We start from the raw sequence: 22,135 nt of genomic DNA, 5'->3' as shown, positions 1-22,135 counted from the left end.
AATCAGACCAACAGCTAATTTGTAGATACTCCAAATTCAATCAACATTTTTATTCAAAAGAAACCATATTGGAATAGTGGTTTTCATTATTAATTTACTTTATTGCTATAGAGATGATGTACAGAGGGATTACAGTTACGTGAGTCAGGTAATGAGTACATTTCCTTTCACTCAGTGTCTTCTGTTCTCTCGCCATATAACTGGAATAGTGCTTTTGTGCATATAAATGATATGTTATAATACTAAAAATAAACTAAATAATAGAATGCTATAAGTTAAAGACATGTTAAAATATCCAACTGAATAATTAGAAGAAAACAAAAGTAAATTTAAAAAATTCTTTATTTTGTTAGGATGCTATTCCAATAATTACTTAAAAAAGAGATCATATTCAATATTGAAAACTTTTTAGAACTTTATCTTCATAGAATTATACAACCTCTACAGTTAATGTCTGTTGGCTACGTACTGTTGATATTTGTATAACATTGATATTATTTTGTGAAAGACAGAGCGTTGTAGTTAATTATAATTGAAAAACATAATTAACTTAATAAACAATGTCCATCATCATTCAGATGTTGACATAAATAAAACAATACCTTGGAAGATGTGTCGCTAAAATATAGACTGTCTTCCAGGGTCTGCTAACATCAATCACATTACTTTTAACAGTTATACAATAACTGGTAACCTCTATTGTTCCCCCAATGAAGTTGATGGTAATTGCTAACTGTCTTCTGAAGTGTAACTGGAATGTCTCAGTCATAGTTTCTTGCAATTTGCCATTTTTATATACTGCCATTTTCAGTCCTGGTTACAGAACCTGTGGTATATGTGTTATCGTGGCATTGAATAGAGGGTTTGTCTCCTCTCTCCCCTGGGAGAACAAACACTACAAACTATTCCAGTAAGTTATTATAAAGGGCAAATTCATTCCTACCCATACTGTGCAGACACAGACAGTCTTTTGTGGAAGCGCCATCCCCTGGGTAAATTAATATAGCCTGTATATTGACTACATTCATTCAGAGTCAATTCCTTTGATGTTTTGAAAAAATAATTAATTGAACTAATCTTCCTGGCACTTCCCAGAGGTTTCAAAATATTGAAATGGAAGATAACCTGGACCTGACTGTAGGAAATCAAGGCTTCAGTGGATGATGCAAATATACCTAAATAGGATTGAGTTGCCAAAAAATCCTAAATTTACTGCTTTTCTTTCTGCAATTCATCTCATTCATTCTCCCAAATAGAATTTATAGGAGCAATGTTTCCTCTACAAGAGCTCCTCTTTTTCATAATGGAACCATGGGCCTGCTGTTTCTACAGACCTATTTGTTCTTATAGAACACATTTTCAGTTTCATTTAGAAAAGTGTATTTACATTAATATCTTTCACTTCTTTATAGTAATATGAACTGGGATTGCTGTAGAAATAAAGGAGTGGTGTGTTCTCATCACAGGGCTGAGTTGCTGGGGTAGGGACACCTGAATTCTTTACCCAAAGGCATACCATGACAGTACAGCAGCCCCTCAGCTCTTGAACAGTGATCTAAAAAGTACTTGATGTTAATAAAGAGGTGAAATCATTTTTGTATCATAATGAAGGCTTATATACTTTATAAGAGGAAGTAGGCATTTAGTACGAGGTGAAGTAGAAGAAATGCTTTTCCCTCTCATTTTTCTATGCAGAGTCTCATACTAAAAAAGCTCGATCTTTGGTAAATCACATTGGACATAATTCTAAGGTATAAACTTTCTTACATATCAGTGAAACATATTGTATTTAAATTTTTTTATAATTAAGTTGCAATTCAAATAAGTATCCATTCTTAGATTTTGGTATTTTGTGAGAAGCAAGGAAAAAAAAACAACAAAAGAAACAACATTGTAGAATCATTATGTTTGTAAAACATGAAATCTGCAAAACAATTTTTTGCACAGTTACTTTTATGAAAATGGTGTTTTCTGTCTGTATTTGACATCAGAGGTTATTATTAGCTCTTTCTGCTTCTTCCATATTTCTCAAAATAAACCTATCCTCATGAATCTTTGGAAATGACTGGATTGAATCAAGCTTGTCTATTCTTCAGTTAATGATTAATTTGCATAATTACAAACAAATTATGGTGCTAGAAAATACTGGAAAAATACACGGCCTAACAAAAGGAAGAGGCACTAAAGTTTCTTTCTTTAGAACTAGAGTGTGGTAAAGATATGTTTGAAATACGCCAGCCTTTTTAGCTTCTTAATAAGACACAGCATCACATAACAAGAAGTAGGATTACATCTTCTAACAGCCTTTTCCTGGGATTATTATTTATCGTTCTCTTTTAAGTGATCTACCCAGAAATAGCAAAGAATGAGTTGTCCATCTACTTTATTTAGGAATGAGCAATGAGCTGAGGCTACTTCATTGCCTACAACATCAGAATGGGGCTGGGGTATTCATAATAATGCAATTCTCTCTCTGTAGTAAACTCCTCAGATTCATTACTTCTCTGATGGAGAAATCTGTATGTATGGAGATTTTCTTTTAATGATGAAAATCTGAGCTTAATTCTACAATGCATTTTTAAAATTTTTTGTAAAGGTGATATACAGAAGGGTTACAGTTACAGAAGTCAGGTATTGAGTACATTTCTTTTTGAACAGTGTCACCCCTTTCCTCATTTTCTTGCAGTTTTTTTCCTCCCAATCCTCTTTCTCCAAGTTACATACTTCATTTTCAACATAGTGTATAGTGAGTATCACAGCTGAATTAGTTTACCTTTTGCCCACTATTTCTGTGCTTCCCTTTCCCCTCCCCATATCAAATAAACTTATATACAAGACAAATGGCACAGAAATGAAACACAGTGACTAAAGGGGAAGAACAGAAGAAAAACAAACCCACAAAAGGTAAAATTAAAAAACCTCTTATTTTCATTTATTGGAGTCATTTCAATAAGCATCATTCTACATGATTATATACATGTAATCATTGAGCCCTTGTCATCCTCTCCTAAAAATATCCTCCTTTATTCTCACTGTATGAATGTTTAGAGTCCTGTTTAATTTATCATGTCCAAATGTAATATTTTGCCTTTCACTAACCATTGGATTTACTTGTAGATTTATAGGCATATTCTAAGCATTACAAATGAGGGAAACCATGCAACTTGCCTTTCTTTGGGTGTGGCTTATTGCACATAATATATTTTTCCAAATTTTTTTCATTTCTTTACTAAGGGGGCAATATCATTCTTTCTGATGGAAACATAGAATTTCATTATGTGTATATACCACATTTTCTTGATCCATTTGTCAACTGAAGGGCATCTGGGTTGATTCCATATCTTGGCTAATGGTGAACAAGGCTGAAATGAACATGGTTGTGCTGGTGGCTTCAGTGTGGCCTGGTTTGTGGTCAATTGGAAAAACAATCATTTAATGTAATTTTATTCTCTGGTAAATTTCATTGATGCAGCCTCAAATTACTGTGATTCACTGTTGATATTTGTGCATTGTTGACTACTGATTCCTGAACCATTAGGAACATATGTGACACAAACTAGTTTGCAATAAATTGGTAATGATAATAAACATAAAATTAGCAATAATTTTCCCAGTTTTAACATATTATTATTTCATTCCAGAATAACCTTCTGACACAGATTTCAACTTTGCTTTTGTTCTGTTGTTGTTTTTCAAAAAGAAGCATACATACAGAAGATATACTTTATCTTCTCGAGGAAAATGAGCAAAGTGAAACCCAGGAAGGCTGACCTATCTCTTTTATTTTTTTTAGTTTCATTCAGTTGATAATCATTAAATACTCTGGCAGGCACAAAGAATTCAATGATGAATATGACATTGTTTTACCCTCAAGGAGCTCACTCTATCAGAACGACAGACAAATAACAAGTAATTACAAATGCAATGTGATAGATGCTGTGGTAGAAAACATTAAGAAGGCTCGCAGGGAAATAGGAAAGTTGTGATAAACTTTCGGCTGGGTGAAGGATGGTAAGAGGTTCATCTGAAGGTGGAGACTGCTTCATCTGGGACTTGAAATAATTTTTCATTCATATAAGAATATTTTCTAGGCAAAAGTACAACTTATGCAACAGGTAAAAGAACATGATATATTTATGAATATAATGAAGAATAATGGAGGCATGAAGGCGGAGGTGTAGGCAGAGGACAGATAATAGAGGAAATGATATGCCATGTTAAAGAATCCATCCCTTATTCTCTGGCCATCAAGAACCATTGAAGAAATTTGAACAAAGGAGTAAGATGAATGGATATGCCTTGAAGAAAGATTATTGTGACTCTAAGAATTGATATAAAGGAGGTTCTGGCTGGATAGAAGAAGATAAATTAAGAAACTTCTGAAATAGTTTAGATCTAATATATGAGACCTTCAGTGGGTCAGAAGTTCTGGGGTAAAGAAGGCAGTGGCTCAGGGGATATTTAAATAGCTTTAAATAGCATATTCCAGACGTAGAAATCAATTATCTATTGCTAAGAGGTGGGAAGAATTACTCTATTTTCCTATCTTGGTTTCTGTTAATTAACGTAAGAAGCCTCCTTCCTCTGGCTATCATTTTCTATATATTTTCATTTCCTTTTCAAACTATTTATGCTGAATTTTACTGCTTTTATAACTCTAGCTTCTTCTAATGTACTTTTATACTTATTTATATCCTAGTTTCTCTTTGATTTTAAGGTTCTTTCATCTAGGTTGAGTTGAAATATTATGTATACATATATCTTTAACATGTTTCTACATAAAACCTTCTAGGAAGCGTTTCTTATTTATTGCAAATTAAGCATTTTTATGTAGGCTGCATTTTGTGTTTGTCAAATGAATGGTATTATTTATATAACTAATATGTTTGATGACCCAGTTGAGAGCTCAACGTTTATATATTATTTTTGTGACTCTTCTTTTGGACTTTAGCTCTTTGGTTCTAGAATCTTAGAGAGGAAGAAGATAGTCAGAGCTCTAGAAGCTGAAGCTGTCTGTCATTGCTTTAGTCAGAAATCTCCCATATGAAAACAAAGTGTTTTGTACATAATCTTACATTAAAAATGATATTGGATCTCTGTGGTAAATTATGACAAAAGCCTATTTTAATAAACAAAGAAATGAAGTTAACTGAATGACATATCTCTCAGGAAAATATGCAAAAATCTTCAATAATTCATGATCCTCCATCCACATCTCTTTTGTTCAGGGCATATCAAACTAAACTGAGCCTCTTTATAATAATGAATATAGGTATAATTTATAACTATGACATATTAGTAGGTATTTAGATAGACAACTGATAGATGATAGATATTTTTCAATGTGATAGGAAAGTACTAGACATGTGTATTGACAGTCATAGGAAAGGGGAGAAAAATCAGAATATTAGCCCTATAAAGAAAACTCAGGAATGGCCCCAGGAGCAAAATAATGCTTGAGACAAGCCTTCAGGAGTATAGTGAATGTGAGAAACGGAAGCACAAAACAAAAGAAGGTCAAATTGGATATTACAACTTTCAGAATGTAATTTTAAAACTAGAGAAAACTTAAAGCAAAAGAAAATATTTTCATTTAAATATATGCAAATCAAGATAAAGACAATGTATCAACCTCATATTTTTATGCTCCTCACTTAAAGCAAAGAACTGATTATTCCTTCAGTCATTAAACCCATCAACATTTTTTCCAGAATAACTAGAATGTGTTGCATTTTATGTTTGCTTGATAAAGATGACATTAATATTAATATATCCTAACTTTGCAGTTTTAGTAAGAATGAGATTAATTATGGGTAAAATAGTTGAATTTCTGAGCATGAACTTCTATTTCTTCCACTCCAGTGAAACAGGTATCTACTATTCTGCCTCTTTCCTTATACATGTTTCTATTGAGTATACTTATACATGTTTACTTATTGAGTATACTTATACATGTTTCTATTGAGTATGCCTCAGTCACAATAAGACTGAAGCAAATTTATTAAGTATTTTTATTTTTCTCACTCTTACATTGGAATAAGTTTGAATTTTATTGGTAAAAATTTACAATGTCTTTTTCTGTAATGGTAATACAGACACAAATTGGATAGTGAAAATATGAGCTATTTTCTGTCCTGAAAAATGTCCTTAGATGTGTAAATCAGCAAGAGATACATTATAATATCTTAGCCTAATATATGAACTGACATCAGATTGATGCAAGCCATGTAAACACCATAATATTGTTCTGCAATTATACAGTAATTTCTTTCTTTGATCTCAAATCAGAACATAAAATTATCTTTTTTTAATATGCCTACATGAGATAAAAAAGTAAAACAAAACAAAACACCAAGTTTAAGTGTGAGTTAATGATTTCTCCAAGATTACAATGTATGGAAAGCAGTTAGTACTCATCCCTTATTCCTGGCTACTAGTAATCCACCTGTGAACAAAACAACATTTTATCTCCTGCAGCCTGGTCTACATTAGATATAATTTGCAACAACCAATTTCATGAATCACTTCCTGTAGCTTTATGTGCAATGTTCTGACTAGAATTCTTTATTATATCTTATTTGTGAAGTTGAGTATTGAGAGTATTGTAATGATCTAACCTTTTCAAAATCCTATACTCTATATTGACACCAAAAGTTAGGAATAAATTCAGATTGGAAATCCAAATGAAACTTGCTGACAAATTGGAAACAGAATAAATAACAGAAACAAAATCTTACAATATTTTAAGGCGAATGTTAAATCAATTATTGCAACCATGGGGCAGTAAAATTGATTCATTAATACTAACTTTTTTTTTTTGCGATTGTGGGGCCTGAACTCTAGGCTTGGGTGCTGTCCCTCAGCTCTTTAGCTCAAGGCTACCACTTGAGCCACAGCGCCACTTCTGGCTTTTTCTGCTTATGTGGTGCTGAGGAATTTCGAACCCAGTGCCTCATGTATACAAGGCAAGCGCTCTACCACTGAGCCTCCTTCCTAGCCCCATCATTAATACTAACTTCGTAAATGAAAGTAGCAATTGCATTTCCTTTTGGTAATAGCATATAATGCTTAAGTAGAAACTTCAAACTATAAACAAAATATATGTACATTTGTACTGCTTGTGTATGATCTCCTGTGAGGATAGTATATTTATTTTTTTGTTTGTATTTATTTTAATAACTTATTTTACATAAGCATGCATATAAAGAAAGAATTATACATAACATTGATGGACACATAATAAAGACTTCATTTTATGACCTTAAAAGCATAAAGTAGTAATGAAGGGAAAACAATATTTTCAAATTAAGGTCACACTAATGAGATTAGTTCTTTGTAAATATTTTATTTTAATCTACAGAGAAGTAATTTAGAAACCTTTCTAGGAAAGTATATTTATATCCATAGGAAGCACAGAATTTTTTTTTCCACTTCAATAGATACACATTACATTTTTTTTTTATCGGTCATGGGGCCTGAACTCTGGGCCTGGCCACTGTCCCTCAGATCTTCAGCTCAAGGCTAGTGCTCTACCACTTGAGCCACAGAGCCACTTCTGACTGTTTCTGCTTATGTGGTGCTGCGGAATCGAACCCAGGGCCTCATGTATGTAAGGCAAGCACTCTACCACTGAGCCACCTTCCCAGCCTCACACTACAAATTTTTGCCTCTCCAAAATTATAAAACTTGAAGTATGTAACCATTTTATAAACTCCAAATATCCGAATGTTTTACATTTTAATACAGCTCTAGAAATTAAGCTCAGAGCTTTGTGGATACTACACAAAAGCGTATCCACTGTGCTACGCCTACAGACCCACGCTTCTTTTTCTTCATATATACATTCATGTCACTTAACTCTAGTCCTTCAGTATGCCAATTGGTGACAGGTGGCAGAAAGTTAAATTGCTATGGATATCAGAAAGTTTGTTTGTTTTTGCCAATATGGTGTTGAATGTTGGGAAATGATAGTGCTGTTGGCTTGAAAAGTGTGTTCCCTAAATGAAAAGACTGGTCACTGTTTTATCTTAGCCAAGTAGTATTTAGCCAACTAGAATGTAAACTCAGTGTTTTCAGATCTTCAGATTACAAATGGAGGGGGGGGGGAAAACACCATTTTCTGTAGTGTTAACAAATCTAAAACCATATCATTGTGTGAGTCAAATAAAGCAAGTCAGTAGTCTACAGCAGGCAGGTAGGCTTGCAGAGAGACATGTTTCAGAAGTGATGGTGTGCATCATAAGAAATATTCTGGTCTGGTCAGGATTTCTCTGTCTTTGGATATTTCACAGTCTACTTAACTTGTACTTTCTATTTCTCTGCGTGTGACTATGAAAGACATAGAATAATCTCATTACATCCTTATAGAAGGAAAGATTTTTCACCAGTATAAGTTGTCATTTGTACCTATGTATTTTTTCTGTCTGATATCTTCATTTATGATTATTCCTTCCATCACAGTACTAATGGTTCCCTTCAATAAAACTTGATTAGGAGTCTTGGAATATAAAATCTGATTCTTTAAATTTAAAAGTATAGGACATGTAAATATAATTTTATACTTTTTTTAAGGAAATAAAGTATTTTGTTCATCATTCCATCCATGTTTTGTTTGAAAATTTGCTTATAACAAAATGGAAGTTGTAATGGAATTGATTGAAGGAAATCACCATTTTCATTCATTCATTCCTCATTCATTAAGTGGATTTTTATTAAATAAGCTTTTCTTTAACACAAGCTATATGGCAAAAAACATAATCTAACAACATTGGAAGTATGTACGTCATACATTAGATCTAAAAAATTATTCTATAGAGAAAAATTCAGTCATCAATGTAATGAGTTGTAACCTGAATTTTAGACTGCCCACATCTCCTCTGCTATTGCTTTATTTGTTTGCTTCATTATTTTCAGGAGGTAATGCTTCGCAGTCAAGATATGAAAAGAAATGAACAAGAAACTTCCAAAGGACATGGAACTGATGTTCTCAAAACAGAAATGGTAACTATTTAAGAAAATAATCCTTCCCAAATCATTTCCAGAACTGTATAGAGGTCCTAAATGTATTGTGAAGATTCGCTTTTATTGACTCCCTACTTTTGAGTTAGATTTATTTTAAAATTAAAACAAATCCTAGAAGTATTATTGTACTTTTGGTGCCATTCATATGGTTTCTGTTAATACTTTAGCTGCTGAATTCAAATCAATGATAAAAACTTAACTAGCTTATCTCAGTGTAAAGTCTTAGATGAAAATTACTGTAAAATGAAGAATATTATTTGCATTGCTCAAATGTTTGTCATCTGAAAAAAATATCTTTATGCACAAGGTCTCCCATCTTGAAAAGCATGCTGAGAAGATAAACAAAACTTCTCAATTCCAGCAATATGTTCAAGAGACAGGTAAGTGTCTGGGATTATTGTCTCTGATATATCTGTCTCCTGTTTGAGTTTGGACTGAGCACTTCTGCAGTTCAATTCTCCCTACTGAGTAAATTTAGGGCTTATGATTTATGGTCCCAAAGGGGTACAAGAACATTTTCCTGCACATAGTTAGATCTTGCCCATGGTAAGAGCTGAAGTGGTTTCAAGGCCATCTGTTATCTGTTAGCCTATGATGTATTCAGCCCAATGACCAAAAAGTGATGAAGTAACCACTTGTAAGTTCCATTTTGCCCTAATGATATAGAATTAACTTGGTGCTTTTCAAACTCCTAGACTTATCCAGATTTTATACTTATACTTATCCAGATTGTATTAAGTTAATAATATATTTAAGCAATATTAAGGGCAGTTTACCAACTTACAGATAGGAGCTTAGGCTTTATGAAAATTTCAACAAAATTTCATAGATCAGGGAAAAGTTGTCTTGTAGGAGAAAGAGTTTTGCTATCCTAAAGAGATAAAAGGAAAGTTTTAATCACAAAATATTACTTGAATTAATTATTGTTTACTTGATCCTACTGCCAAAGAAAGTAGGCTATCTATTATTCTTTTCTTTTAAGTATTTTTTAATATTTTTTTTACTTTCATTATTTTTTTATTGTGAAAATACCATACAGAGGGGTTCCAATTACATGAGCAAGGTAATGAGCACATTTCTTAACAAGCATTGTTGCCTCCTTCTTTGTTTCCCCTTCCCATCCCTTCCCATCTCTCCCCCCCTCTGCACCGAAGTTGTAAAGTTCATTTTTCGATATAACATCTTGTACATCTCGTTGTTGCAATAGATTTTTTCCAGAGCCTAGAAGTATAAATTTTAGCAAATATCTCCATCCACAGATACCTATCAACATTTTTCTTCCTTTTCTTCCCTTCTTAATTTTTCTTGTTATAATCCTAAATTATATATATATATATATATATATATATATATATATATATATATATATCTCTTAGTCTCATGTATCATTTAATCTATGTTTTTACCTGCTTCTATTAGAACTGTTTTTTTGTCAAAAAACTTTTTTTCATATTATAATACCTCTTGTCCTCTTACGTTTATAGTGATTGACACACCCGAGGATGAAGAGATTCCTAAGGTTTCAACTAAGCTCTTAAAAGAGCAATTTGAAAAATCTGCCCAGGGTAAGGTCCTCTATGCTGACACAGAGACAACATCCCCAGCCAAGCAGATTAAGGTAAAGTAATTTCTCAACATAGAAAACATTAAGTTTAAAATCAAATTAAGTGGACAATCAGACTTTAATGTATAAAAATTAAAAGTTACTGAATCTTGAGACATTTTCTCCAACAAGAAAAACTAACACTTTTTCTGTTCCATAAGGAAGATATTGATCTACATGAGAAAACAAGCAGAGTAAAAGCTTTTTCAATTCATCAAATGAGGAAAGAAAAAAAGATGTATGCTCTAACGTCTATAACTAACAGTAGATAAAGTAATTAAGTCAGCTTTAAATGTCAGATTCTTATTCCATTCTGTTTTAAATTCCAAATATAATGAAAAAACCCTCAAAAGAACTTCAAGATTTTACTATTTCCCTGTAGATCAGTGCATGGTACATTCAGTAAGGAGGGAAATATTAAAGTACTGAGCACTGCTGCATTAGACTGTATCTGCATGGATTATAGTAAAAGCAGGAAAGAGTGCCTTTATGTATTTTGATTCAGTGTTTTACCTGTTTCTCCAATGAAGATATCACAGTGGTCCTGTTTGTGTGAGGGTAGCACCTAGGTGCTTGTGCCACTGTACTCATCTTTAAAACTTTGGTTTTCTTTTCCCTAAAGATCAAAAGTGAACATGAAGCAACTTTTAAACCATCATCAGCTGTGGGCACGTCTTCTGCTTCTTACACATCAAGTAGCCAGGTGAAGGAAACATCAGCTTCAACATACAGTGAATGTGGTGTTTCTTCCTCAAAGTCTGCACAAGTTAACGCCACACTTTCAAGAAAAATGGAAGAATTTCCTCCTCCCCCACCTGATACACTTCAAACTCCAATAGATGTGACAGCATTTTCCCAGTCCCCTGAATTCCCCAGCCTTCCAAGCAAACTACCAATCCCCAAAGATTTATATTCCAAACAAAGAAAATTGTATGAATTGAATCGTTTATATAAACACATCCATCCAGAGTTAAGAAAAAACTTAGAGAAAGCTTATATCAGTGAGGTTTCTGAAATTGTATCTAGCCAAATGGAGTCGGGGAACTCAGCCACAGCAGATGTGCAGCAAGCCCGGTATGCTTTTGAAAACACAAATGACAAATCTCAGAAAGATCTGAATTCAGATAGAGAATACTTGGAGTGGAATGAAATTCTGAAAGGGGAGGTGCAGTCCATAAGATGGATCTTTGAGAATCAGCCACTAGATTCTATCCACAATCATTCTCCAGAGCCAGGTAATGTTTCCAACAATACTGCTGACCACGAAATCATTGCTGGCAGTGATGTGAAGTACACTACATGGATGTTTGAAACACAGCCCATAGATACACTGAGCATCCCTTCTTCTGTCACTGAAGTAAATGCTAAGAAAATTCCTGAGCTAGCCAAAGGTGATGTCCGCACAGCCCGGTGGATGTTTGAAACAAAGCCCTTGGATTCAATGAATAAAATGCATCAAAGTCAAGAAGAAGGTACATCAATGGTTACTAAGGACATAGTGGGAGGAGATGTTAAGACCGTCAGATATATGTTTGAGACAAAACAACTGGATCAACTTGGACAGCTTCATTCCGTAGATGAGGTTAACTTATTGCAACTCAGGTCTGAGCTCAAAGAAATTAAAGGGAATGTTAAGAGAAGTATCAAATGTTTTGAGACCCAACCATTATATGTTCTTAGAGATGATTTTGGTCAAATGCTAGAGATTAAAACCGTTCACAGAGAAGATATTGAAAAGGGCGATGTAAGAACAGCACGTTGGATGTTTGAGACACAGCCCCTTGACACAATTAACAAGGAGATCACAGAAATTAAAGTTGTCCGGGGAATATCTATGGAAGAAAATGTCAAAGGTGGAGTGAGTAAGGCAAAGTGGTTATTTGAAACTCAACCTTTGGAGAAAATCAAAGAAGAGTCAGAAGAGGTCATCACTGAAAAAGAAAAAATAATAGGTACAGATGTGTCCCAAAAGTGCTGGATGTTTGAAACACAGCCATTAGACATTCTAAAAGAAGTTTCTGAGGCAGAGCCTGTATCACCTGAAGAGATAGTAGGGGGTGATGTACAAACCACCAAGCACCTATTTGAAACACTGCCAATAGAGGCTATAAAAGACAGTGCTGATGTAGGGAAGCTTCAAAAAATCACTGCCTCTGAAGAAGAAAGAGGAGATGTTAGGCATCAAAAATGGATTTTTGAGACCCAACCGCTGGAAGAGATCAGAGAAAATAAAAAAGAGTACACACATACAGTGAAACTTGAAGAAGTTGACAGAGGAGATGTCAGGAAATATACACACATCTTTGAATCGAACAACTTAGTTAAAGTTGATGCATCACATAAAATAGAAGTGGAAGGAGTCACACAAGGTTCTGTGGAATGGAATAAATCTCTCTTTGAGACGACACCACTGTATGCTATTCAAGATCATCTTGGACAATATCATCAAGTAAAGACAGTCCAACAAGAAGAAATCCTACGAGGTGATGTGAGAAGTTGCAGATGGCTTTTTGAAACAAGGCCCATTGACCAGTTTGATGAAAGTCTTCATAAGTTTCAGATAATTAGAGGAATATCTGCCCAAGAAATGCAGGCAGGAAATGTGAAATCTGCTAAATGGTTGTTTGAAACCCAACCTCTTGATTCAATTAAATATTTTAATAACATAGAAGAAACAGACAGCAAATCTGAGCAAGCTATAGATATTGTCAAAGGTGATGTCAAGACCTGTAAATGGCTTTTCGAAACCCAGCCAATGGAATCTCTTTACGAAAAGGTTTCATTAATGACTGACCGAGAGGAAATTCATAAGGGAGATGTCAAAACTTGTACTTGGCTCTTCGAAACTAAGCCACTTGACACCATAAAAAATGACTCTGAAACAACTGCAAAATTGCAAACTGTGAAACAGGAAGATGTTCATGGTGGCGATGTTCGTACAGCATGTCTTCTTTTTGAAACAGAAAATTTGGACAGCATACAAGGAGAGGAAGGGAAGGAAATCAAGCCTCCGGAAATGGATATCCAAGCTGGGGATGTCTCCAGCATGACGTATAAATTTGAAAATCAGTCTTTAGACTCCATCAGTTCTAGTTCAGCAGAAGTTCTGAAACAAATCAAAACTCTAAAATCTGAAGATATTCAGAAAGGCAATGTTTTAAATTGTAGGTGGCTGTTTGAAAACCAACCTCTTGATTTGATCAAAGAAAGTCAAGAAGGTGATGGACTGGTTAAGACAGTGACAGACATACAAGGTGGAGATGTGAGAAAGGGATGCTTTATTTTTGAGACTTATTCTTTAGATGAGATTAAAAAAGAATCTGACTATATCAGCACCAAGAAAACAATCACTGATGAAGCAATAAAGGGTGATGTAAAAAATTACAGAATGCTATTTGAAACCCAGCCTCTGTATGCTATTCAGGATCAAGAAGGCTGTTATCATGAAGTGACAACTGTGAAAAAAGAAGAAGTAATTCATGGAGATGTTCGGAGAACAAGGTGGCTTTTTGAAACAAAGCCTCTAGACTCAATTAATGAATCAGGAAATGTGTATGTTATTAAGTCAGTCACACAAGAGGATATTCAGAAAGGAGATGTTAGTTCTGTCAGATACAGATTTGAAACCCAGCCATTGGATCAGATTTCAGAAGAATCACACAATATTGTACCCACTGTTGATAATATTCAAGGTGGCAATGTGAAGTCAAGCAAACGATTCTTTGAGTCTGAAAATGGTGGTCAGAATAATTATATAAGAACAGTAAGTGTCAATGAAATACAAAACGGCAGTGTTAAAACATCCACCTGGTTATTCGAAACCCACACTATGGAGGAGCTGAGAGGAGAAGGGTCAGAATACAAAAATGTCAAGACAGTCACCCAGGAAGAAATGCAGAAGGGTGATGTGAAGCAGGCAGTGTGGCTTTTTGAAAACCAAACTTTGGATTCTATTAAGGAAACAGATGAAAACACCACAACATTGACCAAGGAAGAAATTCCCCTTTCTGATGTGAAGACAACTACTTGGCTATTTGAAACCACACCTATGCATGCCTTCAGTGAAAATCGGATTGAAAGGGTAGAGATTATTGGCAAAAGCATTAAGGAAACACTAGCAGATCTTTACTCTCAAAAAGTTATTGAGTCTCCTGGGATTATCATAGAAGCTGATGAAGTTGGGGATGTCCGAATGGCAAAATACAAGCTAATGAACCAAACATCTCCTGAGATACAGAAAGAAGAGGTCATCAGAGTTGATCTCAGAAACATAGTCATGAATTTACTTTCCCAAAGAGACTATATAAAAAATAAGATATTGGTTAGTGAAGAGGAGAAAGGAAATGTTAACTTGACCAAATCACAATTATTAAATACATCAACAAAATTTCATGCTGAAAAGGAAGAGATAGTGAGAGGTGATGTACAACAGGCAATAAAAAACCTGTTCTCAGAGGAAAAGTCAGCAAAGAAAGGGATTATAATTCAGGAAGATGAAAGAGGAGATATTAACATGACAATCTATTGTCTTCTGCATGAAAATCCTAATGACACAATCAAGCGTGAAGAAGTAATAGGAGGTGATGTGAAACATACTATTCACCATTTATTCTCCTCTGCATCAAATAGCAAAGTCTCTGAAAGGGCTAAAATTGACACTTCTGAGAGAGGAAATGTTCAATTTTTCACAACATGCATAGAAACAGGAGCTTTGGATTATCTCAAACAACTCCAGACAGGTTCAGATGAAGCATTAACAACTAGGAAGCTGGAAGAAGAGGATGGAATAATCGCTGGTGATGTTGAGGGGACAAAACTGTTACTAAAGAAAAGGCAGCCTCAGGTTGAACGAACTGTTAATGAAACTGACATCATCCCCGGAGATGTCCAGAATACAGTTAAAGTTTTTATGACAGAGCCTCAGAGTACATCTGATCTGATACCCAAAGAAGAAATTATAAAAGGTGATCTGAAATCAACCCTGAATTCCCTCAACCAGGCTATAAATCAAAAATCAGTGGCTAAAACTGAAGAAATTATAAAAGGTGACATGATGGCCACACTGAAGTCACTCAAAGAATCAAGTGACAGATGGAAGGAATCGAATCGACAGTCCAATGTCAACCCTCCAGACATTGAGCAAACTATTGAGTGCCTTGAAAAGGCTACAAATACCAAGACAGAAATCCTGAAAAGGGAGATTATTCGAGATGATCTTGAAATATCATTAAAGTCTTTGCAAGAAGCACACAGAGCTTTCAAAGAGGTAAATAAAGAAGGTATAATGAAAAAGAATGTCCAAACTGGAATGGTAGGGTTCTCAGAAAGGGAGAACACAAAGACTCATCAGATGGCTAAACAGAGGGACCAAAAAAGTGTTTTTCAGCCAAGGCCAGGACTATTGGAACCAGCAACTGTGTGGCAAGCAAAAGGAGACATTGCCAAAGAAACTACAGGCAACACTGGTCATGGGATTTTAACGAAAGGAAGAACTGACATTACTATTCCAAGTGCCCCAAAAGGTGCTGTAAAGATAGTCATAGATCGTGAACAGAACAATGATGCTCTTGAGAAAAGCCTTAGAAGAATAGGTAATTCACAATACAAAGCTATGGCAAATGTGTTGGAAAGAGATGATGAAATAGGTGTCTGGACTGAGACCACCACCGAACAGCAACTTAACAATGAGCAAATGAACAAACAATTAACCTCATCTATGCCAAGGAAGAGAAATCAAAAGGCTATGGAAACAGAGACTATGAGAAACCTCAAAAAAGATGGTATCTATAACTCCACCCAGTGTATTGATAAAACACTTGGAACACAACACATTCAAAACTGCAAAATGAAGAATAACCATCAAAAGACTGAGGCTTCCCATTCAAGGGCTCCTAAAAATACCACAAATGCTAAATTATCGATAGAGAATCAAAACTTCACATGCAGTCCCAGCCAGCATCCAGTCAACCAGCCAGCTGGAGAAAAATATGAGGTAACAAGGGACTTTCAGAACCACACTCTCTTCAAGCGAGAAAATCAATATTCTAATGCAGATACAAAGAAAAATAACATGAACCTTCGACCTTTGCCTGTAGATCAAGACATATCAAATGTAACAGAAGTGAAAACCGGCAGGAAACATTACAATAAATTCAAGGTAACTGACAAAGAATACAAAACCGATGTCCATCTGGAAAGCCAGGACTTTTTAATGAAGACAAATACTTCCAAAGAGTTAAAAATGGCAATGGAAAGGTCTTTTAATCCAATCAACCTTAACCTTGAAAATAATGTAAAAGAAAGTGAGGGCTCACTTCCACCTCCATCTCCACCTCCTCCTCCACCTTCCAATGCATCATCTGAAATTGAATTTCCTCTTCCTCCTCCACCTCCTTTAATGCTGTTGCATGAAAGAAATGAGTTTCCTCCCTCATCATCCACCGAGAAGATAAGAACTGACTTTGAAAGTTTCCCTGGCCTGCCTCTTCCTCCTCCTCCACCAGTAGGTGAGAAATCCGAAAGCGAATGTATATCCATGCTTCCTCCCCCTCCCCCTTCTCTCGCTCCATCTCAATCAGCACATCCTCTTTCCACCTCTGTTCCAGAAAAGCAGAGTGAAGCATTCATGCATCGATATTCCCCAGAAGAAGCCTCAAGATCTCAGCAAACTCATTCTCAGGCTAAAATCACCAGAAAAAAATCACCACCACCCACATTGCCCAAACCCAAACTACCGAAGCAACTTGAAGAAAAAATGAACTATCTTTCCTCAAAAGTTGAGTCAGAAAGTTCTCTATCTGATATGCAAAGCAAAACTACTCTCTCAGAGAATCAGAAACAAACAATGATGGCAACTGGCTGGGAACACAGAGAGACAAATCAGGAGGTACTCAGAAAGAGTCTTGATGAAAGAAAACAACTATCTATTGACTCTGTCAAGCCTCTCTCACAGTCAGTTCTAACATCTTCAGTCGTCAAAGGAAAAGAGGCAGCACCTCTCATAAAATCCCACTCATTTCCATCAAGTTCAGAACAACAAAGTCCAAAGCCTTATGTGAGAAAATTTAAGACACCTTTAATGATTGCAGAAGAAAAATACAAACAACAAAGGAATGAGCTTGAAAAGCAGAGACAGGAGAATTCTCATTACAACATTGTCAAAGCAGAAAGCCAAAATCAAAGTGTATCTGAGTTGGAGAAGGAAATGCGGATAAAAACAACAAACAAAGAGGACTCTCTAGCCAGAATGGATGCAGAGCTTCCTATGGTCAAATTCAACCCAGATTCCCAAAGCAATGCTGCAGTTCTAGACATACGTTCTGACAGCCAGCACTCCATGACTTCAGCAGTGACAGCTGCTACCAAGAAGCTCCAGGATGTCCTAGCAGCCTCCAAAGATAAAAGTAATATGAAAAAGGAAGTTCTACAGAGCTCAAGGGATATTGTACAATTGAATTCAGCTTGTGAAATTAACCAGGTTCAACAAGAACACTGGGCACAGCAAACACAACAGGAGAAGTATCAGAAAGAGTTCCACTTGTCCCAATGCAAGGCAGTTTCTCCAAGTTTCAAAGTCAAAACCATTAAACTTCCAACTCCATTGAATGAAACAGACCACAGCTTTGGAAGTTGCATAAAACAATCTGAAGTTGAGGCTCAGACCACTACCAAACAACTGCATCAGGAAACTAAGAAAACTCAAACAAGCGCAGAATACAAAAATGAGTCTGTGGCTGAAAAATATCGTCAACTACCTAAGAAAGAAAAAAGAATGACAGTATCAGTGCCTACAAAATATGCAGAGAAATGTCATGACAGCAACCTCCAGAAAACTGCTGAGATGACAAGTGAATTTAGGCAATCTGTGAGAGAGAAGCTTCCAGGGGATAAAGAAAATAATCAGGTACTATCAATGATGAGTCTAAATGAACAGAGATTAATAGATGAAAGACAACAAATATGTTTGAAGAAAAAGTCAGAACCAAAGGTAGTACAACAACAAATGACTGATATTGAGTCACAGACTAGGAATTTTCAGCAAACACAAATGCAGACTTCTGAAAGTACAGCTGAACATAACAAATTGTCCACGCCGTATAATACACTTCAGGAAACAAAATGTGTCAGAGGCAAGGACACACCACAGAAACAAGTCTTTTCTGAGACTAAAGATTCAAAGCAAGAGATTACACAGAACAAATCTTCATTTTCCTCTGTGAAAGAATCCCAGCAGGAAGATGGAAAAGCTGCCATAAATATACTGGAATTCTTGAGAAAACGTGAAGAAATACAAGAGGTCTTGTCAAGAATAAAACAGTTTGAAGCAGAACCAAATAAAAACAGTCTTAAAACCTTTCAGACACTGTTAAATATTATTCCCTCCTGGCTGATAAGTGAAGAAAGAAGAGACCATGGGATTCAGATGTCCATGGAGAATAATTTAGAAAAAATCAAAGAAGAAATAATGTATATTAAAACCCAAGCAGAAGACAGGCTTGTGTCCTGTGAAGATATAATTCAGTCTGCCATGATGGCCTCCAAATCAGGAAAGCAGGAAACAAGAAGGCATAAGCCTACTAGCCTTAATGACACATCATTCAAAGTGCTGAGTGTTAATGCCAACTCTAATATAAACAGGAAACAGAAAGAACATAAAATCATAGAAGAAAAAATAGCTCACCATCAAGTAGAAACGCATCATGAAGCAATTGCTCAAGATCATGTACAAAAACATCAGGAAAGGAAGCTAGAAAACAGCAAGATTTCTCCTCCCTCTTTAAAAACTCCCCCACCATCACCCACTTTCATAACGATTGAATCCACTCGAAGACCAGAAACATCCTCCAAGGAAGAGCTTTCTCAAGCCTCTAAAAAGGAAAGCTGTCCTGAACCCTCCCCAAGAGGATCCATGGTGCAAACACCTGGAACTCAAAGAGCAAACACCTCCCCTTCTCCACCCCGGAGTCGCTCTGAACAACTTGTCAAACTCAAAGACACCACCGCAAAGTTATCCAGGGGGACCATCCCAGGTCCTCCAGTGACCCCAGTTCCAATTGTAGAGAAGAGGTCTGAAATTGTCATGTCTCCTGCAACTCTGCGTCGTCAAATTAAGATTGAGAAGCGAGGTGGGGACTCTCCACCTACAATCACTATACCTGTACATGTAAATCCTGTGGGCAGTGGATCCTTCAGAGAATCTGTGGGAGCTCAGGAGGAAGTGAGGAGAGTACAGCAAAGGGAGATGTATGTTCACAAGGATGGAGTCAATGCCGGGGACAGCCTCATGCCTGATAGCCAGAGCTACGACGCGGTGGAAATCATCCGCAGGGTCGAGGGGCCTCGCCTGTCGGAACACACCCAGAGATATGAAGCTGCCAATCGAACGGTTCAAAGGGCCGAGAACTTCGTCAAGGGGCATGAAAATGAAATGGACAGATGGTTCAGGGAATTTGAGAACGGCCCAGTTTTTGAAGCAAAATCAGAGAAGAGAGTCTATGCCAATGGAGACGCACACCATAACAGACAACAAGAGGGCCGTGCATTCTGTAAGGACGAATTTGAATCTCTACGAAACCATCATTTTGCAGGCTTTGCTTACAAACAGCCTAGGGAACGGCAAGAAACAGTTTCTGTGCAGCAGCCCAGGGTTTGCTCTGACACGAGGTCTGTGAGCGAACGCTTCTCAGGCATTCAGGCGTTTGAGAGCCAAACTGTGGGCTCAATGACAGCGTCCTCATCGCTCAGGTCAGAGGCTGGCAAGTCAGCCCTCGACTTCAAGCACGCTCCTCCAACCTATGAAGATGTTATCGCTGGCCACATCTTAGATATCGCTGATTCACCTAAAGAACGCAGGAGGGATTTTCAAGAGACTTGGCAGGAAAGTGGGAGGGTTTTTGAAAGCCTGGGATATAAAGCATCAGATGTATCCACAACGGAGATGAGGAGCACTTTCCAGGAGTCTGCCTTTATAAGTGGTAAAGGAGCCTGAAGAGTGGGAAGGGCGATTAACCCACTTACAGCATTCGCTGCATGGTTTGCAACTAACAGTGTGTGGAAATAACCACGTATGGTATCCTAAAACTAATGATCTCCCCTGTACACTAATACCTTCTTCAGTCTGCTTTCTTTCCAATGGCATTGTGTGAGAATAATAAAACCTATCAAATAGATTATTAAAACCTATATTTGTCAAGGTAAATGAGGCTTTGCATTACATAGTAGATACGTAAATAGTTGTTGTGATAGTATTAGTAATTACACTACCATATACATATGTATCTTAGATTACAGAGCATTATTATTTCACTTATTTGTTTAGGACAATATTAGGTGATAATTCTTTGGCCTAATATTGATTAATTTTAATGGCATATTTAATTGGTTTCTACACTAAATTTAATACAACTTAGTAATCCAAGAAAGGGCTCACATGTTTACGATTTTTTTTTTCTGGTATAAGTGTAGACTTGGAGTAGATATTTTATATATTTCACCGGTATTCATTTATATGAAGTTTATCTTTCTCTGATGTCATATGTGTGGTTTCCTAACTGATTTTTTTTACCTTCCTAAAAATAAATTAAGTTACAACTAATTTGACCTTACATATGAACATAAAAAATACATATTGAAACTAGATTAGGTCCAAAAATGTGAAAATTAAATCATATAATCTCATGACATGGACTTTTAACATGAAAATAGAGCTGATTTTGTTGTATTTCTCTGCTTTTTACAACTAATAACTTCATGATAGATGCATTTGACATAATTAATGTGCATCCTTAATATAGCCCATTCTATCAGACACGTTGTAAGAATAGTAAGCTTAAAAAAGAACTGCTGAAATTCATAATTATGCCTCTCTCTTATTTGTAACACAAGTATCTAGTTTATTGGGTTACTATGGTTTATTAATAGACTACTTCTGATATAATTAAGCAATGCTGTCTAATTAATTTCAAATGTTCATTTTCTGCTAACATCACTTAAAAACATAGAAAATAAAATGAAATAATGTTAAATATAAGAATTTGTTCCCCTTAGAACCAAATAATCAAGAAATTACTCTCACTACTCTAGACTGAGTATCTAAGACACTAAAGTATACTCATGTTTTATAAAGGACTATAAGTATGTTTGCTCTTACAGGTAACTAGTGCAAAAACTTAATTATTCTCACATGATAACTATAAGGATCAAAAGGAATATTAAGTCATCTTTCTGTGTCAGTGGTAAACCACAACACAAGTACTGGTTAGTCATGTTACAACTATTATTTACAGAGATTAACATTTACATGAACAAAGAAGGGATGGATTATACGACGACTATGAAAAGCAGATGTGAGACCCCAAAGACTAAAATCTAAAGCCATTTAGATTGAGAAAAAGGCCCCTGAAAATTTTCACATATTCCAGTTCCATTATATATAGTTAGAAAGTATTGGTATCACAAATCTAAGTTGATAAGAAACTAATAAAACAAATGTAAAATGACCTTGGCTTAAAA

General features: G+C 35.7%; 1 protein-coding gene across 1 annotated transcript in view; it reads left to right on the top strand.

Moving 5' to 3' along the window:
• Positions 1 to 22,135, top strand: part of Xirp2 (xin actin binding repeat containing 2) — a 266,584-nt gene that overhangs the window by 243,812 nt on the left and 637 nt on the right. The window contains exons 5-8 of the mRNA XM_042694208.1: positions 8,914 to 9,000; positions 9,329 to 9,401; positions 10,506 to 10,639; positions 11,247 to 20,598. Of these exons, the coding sequence (XP_042550142.1) occupies positions 8,914 to 9,000; positions 9,329 to 9,401; positions 10,506 to 10,639; positions 11,247 to 20,598 (9,646 nt within the window). The remainder of the gene's footprint in view (positions 1 to 8,913; positions 9,001 to 9,328; positions 9,402 to 10,505; positions 10,640 to 11,246; positions 20,599 to 22,135) is intronic.

This window comes from Dipodomys spectabilis, unplaced genomic scaffold (genome assembly GCF_019054845.1).
Source record: "Dipodomys spectabilis isolate Male_0828 unplaced genomic scaffold, ASM1905484v1 ptg000174l, whole genome shotgun sequence".
NCBI classification, from domain to species: Eukaryota; Metazoa; Chordata; class Mammalia; order Rodentia; family Heteromyidae; genus Dipodomys; species Dipodomys spectabilis.
The sequence above is the reverse complement of the archived record's forward strand: the minus strand, read 5'-3'. Positions and strand labels throughout refer to the sequence as shown.